At 45.2% G+C, this 16,383-nt stretch overlaps 1 protein-coding gene across 22 annotated transcripts in view; it reads right to left on the minus strand.

Annotated features, from left to right (window-relative positions):
- neb (nebulin) overlaps nucleotides 1-16,383 on the minus strand; it is a 62,896-nt gene that overhangs the window by 1,052 nt on the left and 45,461 nt on the right. For 3 of the 22 annotated variants that reach the window (XM_056580094.1, XM_056580071.1, XM_056580072.1), the window contains 24 exons: nucleotides 16,044-16,133; nucleotides 14,733-14,846; nucleotides 14,273-14,377; nucleotides 13,491-13,595; nucleotides 12,531-12,635; nucleotides 11,660-11,770; nucleotides 10,516-10,626; nucleotides 9,802-9,915; nucleotides 9,592-9,696; nucleotides 9,283-9,387; nucleotides 8,730-8,834; nucleotides 8,044-8,136; nucleotides 7,388-7,480; nucleotides 6,741-6,833; nucleotides 6,173-6,265; nucleotides 5,536-5,628; nucleotides 5,048-5,140; nucleotides 4,484-4,576; nucleotides 3,462-3,554; nucleotides 2,774-2,881; nucleotides 2,321-2,507; nucleotides 1,529-1,621; nucleotides 1,081-1,221; nucleotides 109-212 (listed from right to left, as the gene is read on the minus strand). In XM_056580094.1, coding sequence (XP_056436069.1) covers nucleotides 109-212; nucleotides 1,081-1,221; nucleotides 1,529-1,621; nucleotides 2,321-2,507; nucleotides 2,774-2,881; nucleotides 3,462-3,554; nucleotides 4,484-4,576; nucleotides 5,048-5,140; nucleotides 5,536-5,628; nucleotides 6,173-6,265; nucleotides 6,741-6,833; nucleotides 7,388-7,480; nucleotides 8,044-8,136; nucleotides 8,730-8,834; nucleotides 9,283-9,387; nucleotides 9,592-9,696; nucleotides 9,802-9,915; nucleotides 10,516-10,626; nucleotides 11,660-11,770; nucleotides 12,531-12,635; nucleotides 13,491-13,595; nucleotides 14,273-14,377; nucleotides 14,733-14,846; nucleotides 16,044-16,133 — 2,547 coding nt within the window. The remainder of the gene's footprint in view (nucleotides 1-108; nucleotides 213-1,080; nucleotides 1,222-1,528; nucleotides 1,622-2,320; nucleotides 2,508-2,773; nucleotides 2,882-3,461; nucleotides 3,555-4,483; nucleotides 4,577-5,047; nucleotides 5,141-5,535; nucleotides 5,629-6,172; nucleotides 6,266-6,740; nucleotides 6,834-7,387; nucleotides 7,481-8,043; nucleotides 8,137-8,729; nucleotides 8,835-9,282; nucleotides 9,388-9,591; nucleotides 9,697-9,801; nucleotides 9,916-10,515; nucleotides 10,627-11,659; nucleotides 11,771-12,530; nucleotides 12,636-13,490; nucleotides 13,596-14,272; nucleotides 14,378-14,732; nucleotides 14,847-16,043; nucleotides 16,134-16,383) is intronic. The other 19 variants (XM_056580073.1, XM_056580076.1, XM_056580078.1 and 16 more) reach the window with 19 other exon arrangements.

Below are 16,383 nucleotides of genomic sequence, written 5' to 3' on the forward strand. Positions count from 1 at the left end.
TCAACCCGGTGATGGAGCTGTGTGTGTGTGGTACTCAATGGTGGTAGAGGAGTGTGTGTGTGTGGTACTCAACCCGGTGGCGGAGCAGTGTGTGTGTGTGGTACTCACCCCGGTGGTAGAGGGGTGGGATGGGATGGAGGAGACGGTGGTCTGCTGGGTGGCCACTGAGGAAGACCTCTGCTGCAGCTCCACAGTCTTAGTAGTCTGGTAGCCTGGAGGTACACACACACACACACACACACACACACACACACACACACACACACACACACACACACACACACACACACACACACACAGAGTCAGCTACAACACTGACTCAGACTGAGGCACTTGGGTGAACTGACTTAATATTATATTAGGTCAATGTTCACCCAATTATATGATATCAGTATACGCTATAGATATATATAAACCCTTACATTAATAGCAAACTCAAGAACCAAAAACTAAACCCTTTAACCCAACCCTAATACCACAACCTAGAGCGAAAAAACCAACCCTACGAGGAAACCCTGAGTAAACCCTAACCCTAACAACAAACTCTAGAATCGACTCCCAAACCCTAAAACCAAACCCCTAGTGAACCCTAACACCAAACCCTAAACCCGACCCTAAAGGAAACCCTAACTCTAAAACCAAACTCTAGAACAGACCCCCATAACCCTAAAACCCAACCCCTAGTGAACCCTAACCCTAACACCAAACCCTAAACCCGACCCCAAAGAAAACCCTAACTCTAAAACCAAACTCTAGAACCGACACCCAAACCCTGAAACCCAAACCCTAAAACCCAAACCCTAGGAAACCTTAACCCTAACACCAAACTCTAAAACCGACACCCAAACCCTGAAACCCAACCCAAGTTGAACCCTAACCCTAACACCAAACTCTAGAATCAACACCAAAACCCAAACCCTAGCAAACCCTAACACCAACCTCTACACCCGACCCCCAAACCCTAAAACCCAACCCCTAGGAAACCCCAAAACCAAACTCTAGAACCGACACCCAAACTTCTAAAACCCGACCCTGAGAAAGCCCTCACACCAAACTCCACAACCAACGACTGGTCCTCACCGACGGAGGAGGCTCCGAAGCCGTTGCTGTAGGTGGACATGTGGTGGTCTCCCTCGTGGGACATCTCGGACTTCTCGTCGGCCGGGCCGCTCATGGCGCTGGTGGAACGGGAGTGCTCCTTGCTGCGACGCTGGGCGTGCACTGACGGGACCAGACGTTTGAGCCAGCCGTTGGTTATATGCACTCATTCCGCGTCGATATTAATCGTTTAGAGGTTGATTCATTTTGACATTTGGATGAGATTTATTTGGGCTTGTTTTGACGAGGGGCAAAAAGGAAAATGACTTACTTTAATATAATGTAACTGCAAAAGTCCCTATGTTTGTTTTCCCATTGGGATTTAATAAATACTAAGACAACTTTCAACGAACCACCATTGCATGTGTTTGCCACCACCTCAGAGCTGTCTCTCTAGAGTTTCCCCGGCCCTGGGGGGGATGTGGCTCACCTGACATCATGTGCAGACTCCTGGACTGGATGTTGTCCTCGGCGGGGTCATAGTCAAACACGGAGCCAGGGTTGGTGCGCCACACACGCAGATCTGACAACGCACACGCATTCGTGCGCACACACACGCACACACACACACACACACACACACACACACACACACACACACACACACACACACACACACACACACACACACACACACACACACACACACACACACACCACAGATTATATAGAGGTGACTAAATATATGTGTATTATAAAGTTACATTTTAAGAATGGGTGTACACGTATCAATATTAGTTTAATATGCTTGATTATAAATATATATATAATTGCCAAACATTTTGCGCTAATATGTTCGCTGCAACCTAATCCGAGTATAACAATTGCCAAATAAAGTTGTCAAATGAAAACCAACATCATTCATAGTAGAAATAGGTGGTGTTGCAACATAGCAATATCACAGCCAATTTATCGGTCGCGATATTTTTGGACAGTAGTCAACCATTTGGTCAATTTAGTCACAAAAAGTTGAAGTCTGTCCAGCAACTACTTCTTATGAGTTAAGAGTTGTGGAGCTGATTGCCTGTCAAATCAATACACCCACAATGTGTGTGTGTGTGTGTGTGTGTGTGTGTACATGTGTATGTCCATGTGTATGTGTGTGTGTGTGTGTACATGTGTATGTGTGTGTGCGTGTGCATGTCTGTGTGTGTGTGCGCGTGTGTGTGTGTGTGTACATGTGTGTGTGTGTGTGTGTACATGTGTGTGTGTGTGTGTGTACCGGTGGTGGTCTCCTGTTCGTGCTCCACCACACGCCTCCTCTCCATCTCCACCACGCGTCTCTGGATGCCGCGGTAGTTGATGTCGCTGAACTCCTGGGTGTTCTTCTTCACGCGCTCCATCTCGGGGTAGGACGCCATCGCCGTGAAGGAGCCCTTGCTCTTCTCGTGGTCCTGGTGGTATCTCACCTGGACACACACACACACACACACACACACACACACACACACACACACACACACACACACACACACACACACACACACACACACACACACACACACAGAGAGAAGGGATGTCAGGACTCTCATTAGCATGCAACTGAGATTGCGATCACCAAAAGGCCGAAACTCAAACATTTTGCGGGGGATTTGATCATTTGATCACCGATGATATAGGGGCGTTAACCAAAGTTCACTGGCCTTTAAATGACACACGTAAAAAGTGAACTCACTCCTGAGATGTTGAGCTGGGACTCCTTGACGCGCCTCATCTCCGGGGTGTCCAGGACGAAGGCGGCCTTGCCCTGCACCTGCTTGCGGAAGCTGTCCGAGTACAGCACCTGGTGGGAGGCAGCGGGAGGGAGGTTACCACCCCGTCTGAGGAGCTCTGGATCTCCGTGAGGACCCCTGTGTCCTCATCACACAGAGACGAACGTAGCGTCCACCACACAATGACAACACCATGGGAGGAGGGAGGAACATGGCGGCAAATCTACACAGGCGACTACTACAGGCTGCCACCAGGGGGGGTCGTTACGGGGATGACTTCAGAGACAGGAATTAGATGGGGGTGGGGGGGGGGAGGAATGGGTAAAGCATTGAGAGACGTACAGGGAAGTAAGAGTGTGGGCCAATCGAATTCACAAAGGATGAGACAACAGAGGTGAGAGAGTAGTTCCGACAGCACAAGAGTTTAGTGTTGGTGGTCTAAAGATTAAACACACAGAAGAGATTTACTCTGGGAAACAGAGTTAATGTGATTAACTGGTGCCAAAGGACGAATAGGTTAGGGAAGGGGGTTAACCAGGGGTACTACTGGAGGGTTGCTAAGGAAGCGGTGTGGGGGTGGGGGTGGGGCGGCATGTCTTTCAGGGGAAAACATCGATACTTTGGGGGGTGGGGGTTGGGTTCTTGAGGTACCGAGCTAATGTGTTCTTGGTTCCGTTTGACTCGCTCCATCTCGGGAGTGAACACGACAGGGGTTCCCTTGGCCTTACTGTCCTTATACAACACCTACAGGACACAAGCACAGGGTCCCCGAGGGGACAGTCAGAGTGCACAAGACATTCAAAGAGAGCACACGCACGGGACGGCCTTCAGAGACGTGGATTGGAGCTGCTAGCGCAGCGTGTTCCGGGACCTTCTGTAAAACACAAACCTCCTGTTGTTACCCCGGACAGTTGCCCCGGGCTATTTCTGTTGAATTTACATTCTATCTAATTTATTTTAGCCTTTTTTTCCCCTGTTTTAATGATCAATTAATCCATGTCTGAGAAATTGGTCCCATCGTGGCAGATTTTTGGGATCTGGGATGTAGCATCCACAGAGCCCTAACCACAGCTCTTCACACCCCCACAGCAGGAGACGAAGACTCTGGGAAGGGGCCGCTGGCTCTGAGGGTAGAGGTCGGCAGAGGAGACGGCGATCACACACACACACACACACACACACACACACACACACACACACACACACACACACACACACACACACACACACACACACACACACACACACACACACACACACACACACACACACACACTAAGAGAAGCCTAATGGGAGGAAAGCTATGACGACGATGTAGGATGAACCAGCACTGCAATTCACAAGCTGTAGCCAAGAGCTCAGCTCTTTAAAGGGCAAAATATGCAACAAAAAAAAAATCAGAAAATGGGAGGAAGGGAGCACATGGATGGAAGATTAAGGGGGAAGAACCGGCCTCATTAAGAGTTGGCAGCAAGGCCGAGTCCTGGTTCTGGTAACTGAAGCGTTGATGGAGGTGGTGGTTGTGGGAGCCAGGGGGATCGGGGGGTGAGCGATGAGGATGGTATGCATGGACTGATGAGGAGTTAGGCGGATCAGAGGGGGTCTATTGTCTACGTTAAAACCGTTAGGAACCACACAGGATTTCAGGATGAGGTTTTTTCTGGATCCAATACCGAGCTGATGTGCCTCTGGTTCTCTCGGACCCGCTTCATTTCGGGGAGATCCGACATGGCCGTGCCTTTGCCCACGGTGTTGCGGTACTTAATCTATCCCGTACCGTTGGTCCGCGGGGTTCCCAGGCAAGAGGATAAAGAGAGACAGCAGTGAGGAAAACAGACAGGAGAACTGAGCCACACGTGTACACAACCTAGTGCTTATTATTCACAGCATGGCTGGCGTGGGAGCCTCGGAAAAAACAAGGAGAGTCAGTGGTTAACATGGATAGAAATGTAGAAATCATTAAGAAATGGCTTAAGGATACGGATTAAAGTGCGACAGAGTGCAAGCTGCTCACGCGGGAACTCGGCTCAATGAAAGGTGTTAGAGGAACGCCGGGAGATCAGCAACAGCACTCGTTAGTGAAAAACGAAAACTTGAAGGGTTTGATGGAAAATGAACAGAGGTCTGGAGGTTTGAAATGGTATTTGGTCTGGCTGGAGGCTGTCGAAGGGAAGTCGGGAATGGTGTTCAAATGAGGAATGGGGGGGAGGAGGGGGACACAGGGAGGGGGAGGGTACCGTGCTGATGTTCAGCTGGTTGCGTTTAACTCTCTCCATCTCGGGGGTCTCTGATATAGAAGTGCCTTGTCCGAGTCCTTCTTTGTACTGAAGCTTTAAATGAGAATGTTAAAAAGAGGTCAACGAGGGCGGCGGTAAAAGTTTCCATACTTAAAGTCTTGAAACTATTTTCATGGAGGAGTGAGGGGTGGGGCGGTGAGAACAAATGGAAACCTAAAAACTTCAGCGGGATGAAAATCTGAAAGGAACAGCAAAAAATGAATCAATAGAGCCACGTTCAGAACATCAGCTCATGACTTGGGAATGATTTAGGAATGGAACAGGGATTCAGTTAGGATGACAGGAAAAGCTGTAACAAAAAGAAAACAGAACCTTATCCATATCGTTACTGCTCTTGGTTCTGCGATGAGAATGAGGGGAAAGGGTGTGTCTTTGTATTCTGTGGGGGGGGGGGGGGTAGGGATCACTCTGTGGTTCTGTTCCACTACCGAGCTGATGTGCTTCTGGTTCTCTCGGACCCGCTTCACCTCCGGAAGATCCTGAATGGCCGTGCCTTGGCCCAAAGATTCCTTGTATTGTATCTACCCATGTCAAGATGTACACAGCAGGACAGTGAGAGAGACAAATGGGCAGCACAGCTACACAGTAAATACTGCCCGCATGTAAAAAGGCCATGAACACATCAACATGGTAGCCGTCACCAAAGCACGGTATATGCTATGGTGTAAAAAACAATGTAAAAAACATTACATCATTTCATTGTTGTCTCAGATCTAACATTTTATATTATATTACTGTTATATTTTATGCATATTATATTATATTGTGTGTCACCAAAATGGAGGATTTAATTAAGTCTGTTAACTGAGTGTTTAGACATGATTAGGCGTGTTTATAGGGGGAACAGGAAAAATATTTCAATTAGTGCAAAAAATAAAACCATACAGGGACTGTTTAAGTGATGTAGATTAAAAATGGCGGTCAATTGCACAGGGATTTAGTATCCAGCCTGCTAGCCTGGATGCTAGCTAGGGAAAGACCAGGCGGTAGGGAAGGGGAGGTGTAGGATGAAGGGTAAAGTGAAGAGGGTAGATCGCCAGGGTTCAGGGTCACTCTGTAAAGTACCGTGCTAATGTTCCGCTGGTTGCGTTTAGCCCGCTCCATTTCTGGGGTCTTAGGCACCGTGGTGCCTCCTGCCAGGTCATCTTTGTACTGAATCTTCACAAAGATCAAGAATGAAGGCATCAACCCACAGGTTATCCTCTGTATTCCCCTCCCTCCCCCCCACAAAGTCTAGGTTTTTGAACTTACCGACCAACCCACTACTGAAATACGATTGTGATTGAAATGCGGTTGTGATTGAGGTTGTATTTTAGACTGTGCTTTAAAGCTTAAATACGATTGTGATTGAGATACAAGTTTCATTGTTTTTCCAAACATACCTCAAACGATATAAAAGACCTTTTGTTATATCGTTGGAGATGGCAGTTTTGGGTTACCAAAATTGAGGATCTTTCATTAAGTCTGTAACTTCAGTGTTTAGACATTATTAAGTAAAAAAGAAAAAAAATATTTGAAGCGTTAAAATAAAACATTACATTTAAATGATCGGGATTAAAGTGGCGGTCAATTGCTCGGGGATTACGTGAAGAGGGGTAGAACGCCAGGTTTCAGGGTCATTAGGGAAAAGTACCGTGCTAATGTTCCGTTGGTTGAGTTTAGCCCGCTCCATTTCTGGGGTCTTAGGCACCGTGGTGCCTCCTGCCAGGTCATCTTTGTACTGAATCTTCACAAAGATCAAGAATGAAGGCATCAACCCACAAGAAAGCCTGTGTATTCCCCCCCAGCACCCCAAGAAATTTAAGGTTTCTAACTCACCACATCCACCTGTAGATTTGCTTAATTTAATTTTCTTAGGTTTAGCTTTAAAGCTGAAATACTATTTTGATTGAAATACGATTGTGATTGAGGTACAAGTTTCATGTTTTTTTCCCAACATACTCATTATGTTATGTTATATCGTTGGAGATGCTAGTTTAGAAAAAATGGAGGCTATTTCATTAAGACTGTAACTTGAGTGTTTAGACATGATTAAGTTGCATGTTTGAAGGGGAAACACAATTTTCTTTGAATTAGTGCAAAAATAAAACAACTAAATAATGGGAGACAGTTTAAATGATGTGGATTAAAAAGGCGGTCAATTGCACAGGGATTTAGTGTCAGCCAGCTAGCCTGGATGCTAGCTATGGAAGGCCCAGGCAGTAGGGAAGGGGAGGTGGAGGATGAAAGGTAACGTGAAGTGGGTAGAACGCCAGGGCTCAGGGTCACTCCATAAAGTACCGTGCTAATGTTCCGCTGGTTCATCTTAGCCCGCTCCATTTCTGGGGTCTTAGGCACCGTGGTGCCTCCTGCCAGGTCATCTTTGTACTGAATCTTCACAAAGATCAAAAAATGAAGGCATCAACCCAAAGGTAAGTCTCTGTATTCCCCCCTCGAAATTTAAGGTTTTAACTCAGAAATTTGAGCACCATATCCACCTGTAGATTTGCTTAATTTCCTTTTTTTAGGTTTAGCTTTAAAGCTGAAATAAGATTTTTATTGAAACACGATTGTGATTGAGATACATTTTCATTGTTTCTCCAACATACTAATTTTGTTATTATATATCGTTGAAGATGTCAGTTAAGGGTTACCAAAATGGGGGATATTTCATTAAGTCTGGAACTTGAATGTTTAGACATGATTAAGTGGGATGTTTTAAGGGGAAACACTTTTTTTTTTCAATTTGTGCAAAAACCAAATAACAAAAAACTGGGAGACATTTTAAATGATGTCGATTAAAAATGTCGGTCAATTGGACAGGGATTTAGTGTCCAGTCAGCTAGCCGGGATGCTAGCTAGGGAAGGACCAGGCGGTAGGGAAGGTGGAGGTGGAGGATGAAAGGTAACGTGAAGAAGGGAGGATCGCCAGGTTTCAGGGTCACTCCGTAAAGTACCGTGCTAATGTTCCGCTGGTTCATCTTAGCCCGCTCCATTTCTGGGGTCTTAGGCACCGTGGTGCCCCCACCCAGGTCATCTTTGTACTGAATCTTCACAAAGATCAAGAATGAGGGCATGAACCTCCACCTCTGCCCCCGACTTTTACGTTTTCTAATTCACCCGCAGCTTCACTTCATCACCCTATATATATGTTTAATTATTTAGCTTTAAAGCTAAAATACAACTGCGACCGAGATATGATGGTGATTGAAATACACTTGCGATTGGAATGTGATTGCGAGTGAAAAAACAAGTGACGATTAAGCTGTCAGTCCAGCCGAATCATTCGATGTCCATCAGAGTTGTGTTGCCATTGGAAGGAATGCATTGACAAAACACAAAACACGTACAGATACAAACAATGATGGAGTTCAACGTAGAACACATGAACGCAGCATACAAGCTATGCACTACTAAACCACTCAGTTATGGTGTTACAATCAAACTAGACCCGCCGATGTTAGACTCTCACATTAGAAAGGCTAAGGGGAATTTCTACTGCACCAAAGACGAAGCTTAATGGAAAAGAGAGGGCTGCATATCAGCAAATGTTAACTTAGGATATAAGATTAAAAGAAACTCGCGGTAATTGAGGTTAAGAGTGGTTAAAGAGGGAGGTACTGATTCCAGGGTAGGTAGGTACCGAGCTGAAATTCTTTGTATTCTCTTTAACTCGGAGCATTTCAGGGGTGTCCTTTACGGTCAACACTTTTCCCTTTATGATTTTATGGTCTGCCTGGTACTGAAGCTAAAAGAGGAAGATAAAAAGGCAATTAACATATCCAACAGAATCAGGCAGCATGGGGCTGTTGTATCAAGGGAAACTATGACAGCACACAAAAAGATTTTGTCTTGTAAAATCTTCCCTTGTCCGGTAAAATGACTTTCATGCACCATTCTTAAAATAATAATAATAACATACATCATGAAATATTGAAATAGAATATTACTGCTAGATTGGATTGTTTGTTAGGAGACTGGACAAACTGTTTGAAATTAATGCAATGAATAAAGTATCAAGGATAATACTTTGCATTTGGAGGCAGACATGTTGACTGGGTGCTGTCATGGGCCATACACATTTGGATCTTACCAGCACCCATTGTGCGTCAGTCTGGGTCTTACTGGCGTTGTTAATGCCTGAGTCACGTTGCTAACACCTGGTGAAGGTTTCTCATTCTTGGTGGTTTACTTACGGTGCTGAAGTTCTTCTGGTTCTCGCGCACTCTCTGCATCTCCGGGGTGTCAAACACAGGCACATAGTGGGACATGGTTTTCCCAGCCTCTGCCTTGTACTTGTTCTGTTGGACAGGAAAACAAACGGGAAAAAACACAACAGAGATTTCAGAGATTTCACTCGAGCAACATAATTTCCCTTTGTTTGCTTCAAATAAAGTATTATCATGGAACAAGTTATACAGACGACCACGTTCATCAACACAGCACCACCAACACCACCCCATTCCTGCCCAAATCAAAGTATCAGTTCCCCCGCCGGCAGCTACCTGGCTGATGATGTTCCTCATCTGCTGGGCGTGGATGATGTCGGGCGTGTCGATGACGGAGGTGAAGCTGGCTCTGTCCAGCTCCGCCGTGTGCTTGTACTTAGTCTGTTGAGCGGGTACAAAGGCCGTCAAGAGGAGCACACTAACTCAGACTTGGAGACAACGCTCGCTACCGTTGAGCGGAAAGAAGGGGAAGGTGGCTGTTCAGACCTGGCTGAGGATATCCGTGGCGTTCCTGGCCCTCATGAAGTCGGGCGTGTCCGTGGCCAACGCCAACATGCCCTTGCCCTTGATCTCCAGCTCCAGGGACTTCTTGTACTCCCTCTGCAGACATGACAAGCCACACATACACACACAAGTACACACACACACACACAAACACATACGGTATTAGACAGGGTGGAGGAATGATAACGGACGAAGGAGTTCAAGTGATTCGAGATGTGGAGGGCTGCAAAACCAAGACAAAAGTAAAGAGGGAAAGAGGAAAAGGCTTGGTTTAGGAGGACATTAACACACAGGGCAGTGGGAGGCTCCATTCAGAACTGGAAGGGAAACACAGCATTAGTTATCCATTTCAGTGTGTTACAAGTTATGGTTTAGAGTAGATTATTAGACGATGAAGATGCCAGAGTCAAACCATGAAAAATACCAAAAAATTCACATACAATCTTTCAGATAAGCGATGTGATGTAGCCAGAGAGAAATGACACCCAATCAGTAACCCTGTTAGTCAGACGACCCAGAGGAGATTCATTAAAGGGAGGGTGAGGTAGGTGGTTTAAGGGGACGGTGGGTTTAAGGGGACGGTGGGTTTATGGGGACGGTGGGTAGGGCTTCAGAGGACAGAAGAGTTCAGAGCGGGATGGATGGAAGCCACTTCTGAGAGTGGTTACAAAAGCCACGTCAAGTCACCGGTCCTACCTCACTCAGGATATGAGTGGCATTCTTTGCCCGCAAATGCTCAGGAGTTTCCTCCGGTGCTGAAAGCCCTTTACCCTTCACCCCCTCCTCTAGATCCTTCCTGTACTCTCGCTAGAGGGAGGGGAAGAAGAACACAAGAGACTGCAAAGACCAGCAAACAGCCACACATACGTACATACAGACACAGAGGCCAGGCTGAACACAAAGACTGGCCACATGGTCACCAAGCTTCGGCCTTAGTTCCGGGCCTATAACTATATTTAACATATAGTAAATAGGCCACGGCTTCAATATACATTTCCTCATTGCAATACAGCAGGGGAATGTATATTTAAGTCCAAATTGTTAATGTAAGTATTGCACGTTATATCACACCTCAATAGATTTTTTTAATGTGGCTAGAGGCATTGGTGAGCTGGGCAGGTAGCCTGATAAAATTCGACAAGTTCAACAAATTTTATAAGATAAAGTGACGGGAAAACATAAATGACAACAAAGAATTGAAAGGATGATGGTTCATCAAGAAATTCATGCTATGCTATAGTGTAGCAGAGATTCTTATTAAATGCCAACTTACAAGAGACAGGAAAATATATTTAATAATAATATATTCTAATATTCATATATTAATATTAATATATTTAACATAAATATATTGAAAAAATAAACAGTTATCATGCAAAGCAGCTGCAAATCCAATGCCGAAAGGGCCATCAAACTTGAGGATGATGGTGATGATGATGGTCAGATAAACACATACAGGCAGACGTACAGTAAGAATAAGCAATACACTCTAAACACTCAGACGCAAGATGAAGCACAGTTAGTAGCTCTTTTAAATCCACTGCATAGCGAACCATGCAAACGAACAAAAAAACTAGCGTGGGAGGGAGGTGGGCGATGTGTCATAGAGGGAGGTCATGGCATAAAGCGATAGGAGGAGCGGGGGGGTTTAAGGTAATCATAATGTTGATGGTAATGGAAGGGAGGTAGGTTTTGGAGGTCATGGGATAAGCAATGGGATAGGGGAGGTCTTAGTCATGATGGCGGAGGGTTTAAGGTAATAGAACCAAAATGGAGGCGCTTAGGTTGATGGTAATGGAAGGGAGCAGGGATTTGGGTAAATCAACCTTATTTAAGTTACCTCGCTGGCTATTTTGGTAGCGTGTCTGACATGTATCATGGCGGGCGTGACCTCCAAGCCACAGAGGTTCTTGCCCCGCATTCCCTCCTCATAGTCCTTCTTATAGTCTTTCTATCGGCCGAGGAGACAAGATGAGTCAAGGGCCAAGGCGTGGCTCAGAAAGACCAAATGCAAAGCAGTGCCGATCACAATGCAGTCCAACCTTACACCCTCGCTCCGCCTCACAGCGACTCCTGCTTTTGTACCCATTTCATGTTTGTTTTGGGGGGGTTTTACCTTTGTGCATGTGTGTATGCATTTGTGATACGCTGTGTTTATTCAACGTTTGAAACCCAATACAAAGTATGACATACAGTACCTTTGTTTTATCTGGAAGCGTCAAGGACAGATGATATTCTCTTACAGGGCTGTCTTAGATATTAATTAGATAGGGAATGGTGCTAAAATGCTACGACTTCCAAAGAGGCCCTTTCGTGTAAAGATTGAACCCTGTTTGTGCAGTGCTTTTTCCAAAGTATTGAGCAAGTCTTTGGACAATGAATCCCATTTTCAGGTTTTTTCAAGGAACTTACCGCCTCTATTGTAATCAAACATTCAAGTTAAACCCCAACAAATATTTCACAATATGATAAAGTGTCAAAAAATGTACCTAATATTGTATTGGCATTTCAAAACATTGAACTTATTGGACAAACATAAGTGGACGATTATACCATTGCAACCCCAAAAATCTGACCAAAAAAAAGCTTGATAAATAGAGGTCATCAGAGCCAGGGTCCGGGAGTCTGCTGGGCTTGAGAGGGAAGACCCCTGTAAAGAAAAGGTTCAGGCAGCTGGAGACAGCATTGAGGCAGGCGGGGGTTCACCGTACCTGGCTCTGCATATGCTGCGCCTCCTTGGTGCTCACATAGGTGGGAGTCTCAAAGTCCAGCATGGCCTTGCCCTTCTCCTTCTCATACTTTGCCTTGTACTTCACCTGCAAAGGGGTACAGCCGCCAGTCAGTCGCCATGCACGGTGATGGGCACGGTGTAACACACACAGTCTACAGATCCACATACATAGAGGTGGAGTCTTACACTACCCACAAGGAAATCCTAAAGAATACATTTACTACGGCAAATGTGGAGCTGAAACCTTTTTTAATATAATTTCTACATAATAAGGTAAAAGTAAGTACCTTGTACCATAATGTGGTGAAACAATATAATATATGTTTCTTTTTTTTTCTTCTATGTAACCTATTGGTACTCTGTGATGTTAAGCTAAGCTATGCTACCGCGTAGACACATCCCGGTACCAAGAACAATTCTTTGGTAACAAAGTCTAGATATGTTTGCCCTGTGTGTAGGGCAGGGATGTGCTGCGAAGCATTAAATGCCCCAGCATCTTGACCTAGGGGTTAGGACTAAATGGCTCTACAGCCCTACTTGCCAACAAGGCTCAAAACACATTGTATTCCCAAAATGTGATTTGACGACGCAAAATATTGTGTAGATATATGTATTTCTAGTATTTTGTTTTGGAGTGGGTGACAAAGCAAGGGTGATTTCCAGGTCAAATTAACAACATGTACGTATTTACCGTGACACCACAATCTACAATCAAAGTAGATGATGGACCGCACGAAGAAGGAATACGACAAAGCCTCATTTTTTCCAGCCTAAACGGGCATGTCTTATTCGCAAGCAGTGAATGTGTCCCTTCTTCTTTCGCTTTTGGAACAAGCACACGTCATTTCTTGGTTAACGGCTCTACAAAATGAAACCAGGGGTCTTGGCCCCTGGAAGATCGAGGACCCCGCCACACCCCACATAAAGAGGGGCCACTTACGCTGCTCTGTAGCTCAGTGGCCTCTTTGTGGTGAAGCTGCTCTGGTGTGTCAGCGATCACAAGGTAGTGACCCTTACTGTCCTTAAATTTCTTCTTGTACCGGTACTAAGTGGACGAGGGGGGGGGTTGGGGGTCGATTCCCATTCAAGGGGGAAAAAAGAGTCAAAGGGAGGAAAAAATGGGATAACAGGGGGAGAAAAGTATTGCCATCCATTTCATAACTTTGAAAAAAGATCTTAACATTTTTCAGAATGGATGGATTAGAATGGAAAGGAAAAGTCTGCCCAGAAAAGTTAAATGTAAGATTATGAAAGACGGATAATTAATCAGATATTCTAATTATAAATTGAATGGGACTTTTTTTTAATGGGAAAGGTGATTTTTTTTTTTTAGGGTGACAGGAAGAGGTTAAAACTCATTTATGGATTGGGAAAAAGATACGGAGGAGTAGAAGGTTAGAGTAAATGGAAGCATGAGAAGGGTCTAGGGTGAGAAGGATCACTACCAGATAAGGTCCCTTACTGGCGGATGTGCGGATGAGAGCAAGTGGACGATGAAGCGTGGAGCGACGGACCGCGATGAGGTGGTCACAGCTTGTTACGATGAAGAGGATTTTGGATTGGATATTAAGGATTGAGGAGACACTCAGGTCACATGGTACCATTGGGACCACGGAGACCAGAACGACTCCCGTGACCTCTGGGTTGCAAGAAGGGGGGGCGGGGTAGTTGGGTAATCGGGGTATTAGCGGGAGGTGGTAAGATGTGTTAATGACGCCTTACGTCACTGGACAGCTTGCTGGTGCTCAGGTTGTGCTGCATGGACAGCGACTCGGCCATGTCCGTCACAGGCTTGTGGAGCTTCTTCAGGTCCCCCTTGTACTTCACCTGGAGGGGCGGAGCGATGGACGGTTGGGTATGGAGATGCTGACACCTCATCCCACACTCTGACTACTCTGACTCACTATGACTTCACTCGAAAAATATTAATTATCATCATAATTGAAGTACAAATGATAATAATGTTAATAACGATAATAATCATCGCCGTAGCAATATTACAATAATCATAATCATAACGATAATCGTAATAATCATAACAATAACACCCATAATACTAATAACAACAATAATGAAAATAATTATATAACAACAACCATATAATGATAACAATAAACATCATAATAATCATAAGACCCTTGAAATGAAGGCATCGGACACCTTAAACACCCCCTTTCCGTACCTCACTAGCCAGGTTGGTGGCATCCTTCAAGGTCTGGTATATCTTACTGTCCTTCAGGTCATACTTTGGCTTCTTTCCCTTCATCTCCTTATCAAACTTCTCGTGGTACTTCACCTGGAGAAGGGGGCGGGGCATGCACAGGTCAAGGTGAGCCGTAGTCCATGTATATTTATATATAGAAGAACACAATAACAGCGATGCCATTTCAAATGGAATGCATTCAGGCGGTTGGCCTACTGTAAAACAAGGGAATGGCGAATAGCTCAGAATGAATCCCTGTTTTCCTTCCGTTGTTATACAGGATGAACCACCACTGAGGGAACGTTGGGAAAAGGACAAATCCCCCATGCATCTTGTGTTTCATGCTAGCAGTAGCGGGAGCGTGAAAACAGATCAACAAGGAATTGCACCGTAGAATTGGAATTAACCATTCGAATTCTACAGTCTGTTCATATACACACATACTTGGACTCTCTCACACACGCACACATACACACCATACAGAAACACACACACACACACACACACACACACACACACACACACACACACACACACACACACACACACACACACACACACACACACACACACACACACACACACACACACACTCGCATACGCATAAAGACATACATAAATACATACACACAAAAATACACACACTTCAATCTCCATATGTAATGCAGTGTATATATGGTAGGGGTAGGAGGTCCATATGTACTCTGCAATACTTCGGGTCTGCAAATTGTCCTTCTCGAAACAAAAGGTGAGTGGGCCGAAGCAGACCTCTTATATTAACAACAGAGAGGAGAAGGCAGGTGTCCCAGGCCACTTCCAGCAGCAACTATGTCTCAAGTTTATGTGAAAACTTCGGGGCGACTGCATCATTATCCCGTTTGTGTGAAAGGGTCACTGTGCCCCCTAGTGGTGAGAACTGTAGTCGACTGCTGGAAACGCAACAAAGGGGTGGAGGAGAGGGATGCAACACCTTATTCACATCACAACAATCTGTGTAGACAACAGAAAACAGCATTCAAGTGATATCAATCAAAAACAGATACAAATACTGACTGATTGACTCTATTTGGGCCCATATAGAAATATATACGTTTGCATGTACAAATAAAAGTATAAAGAAATACAGATAGACCGACCTCTAGCTAACTCATGAGCCTATTGTCTTTTTCCTCAAATTAGCCAATCAGTCAGTCAACAACAACAACAAAGAAACATATCGGCGAATAGACATTGAGTGCAGCCTCCTGCCATCCCCAGAAAGGGGAGACTGGAGAGGCCCTCCTTCCTTACATTACTAGTCAGAGCACTCATTTTCTTAGAGTGGCGCATCTGGAGAGTGTCATAGGAGGCGGCTCCATGCAGTGCGGACTTGGCATCAACCTACAAAGCGCAGTGAAGATGGAGGAATGAGATCAACACGCATAGAAATAGCACATATATACACAGACAAGGACAGGATGGGGTGAGAGGGTCAGGTAGGGTGAGGGTGAGGAGAAGGAGAAGGAGAAGGAGAAGGAGAGACAACAGAGAGCGGGTAGAGGAGATCGAGGAGTGGTTAACAGTGGGGGTGATGTGAGACCATGGGTTAACAACATGTATTAAGAAGACAATGAGATGATCATACATGGAT

The sequence above is a fragment of the Gadus chalcogrammus genome, chromosome 20, assembly GCF_026213295.1.
Source record: "Gadus chalcogrammus isolate NIFS_2021 chromosome 20, NIFS_Gcha_1.0, whole genome shotgun sequence".
NCBI lineage: Eukaryota > Metazoa > Chordata > Actinopteri > Gadiformes > Gadidae > Gadus > Gadus chalcogrammus.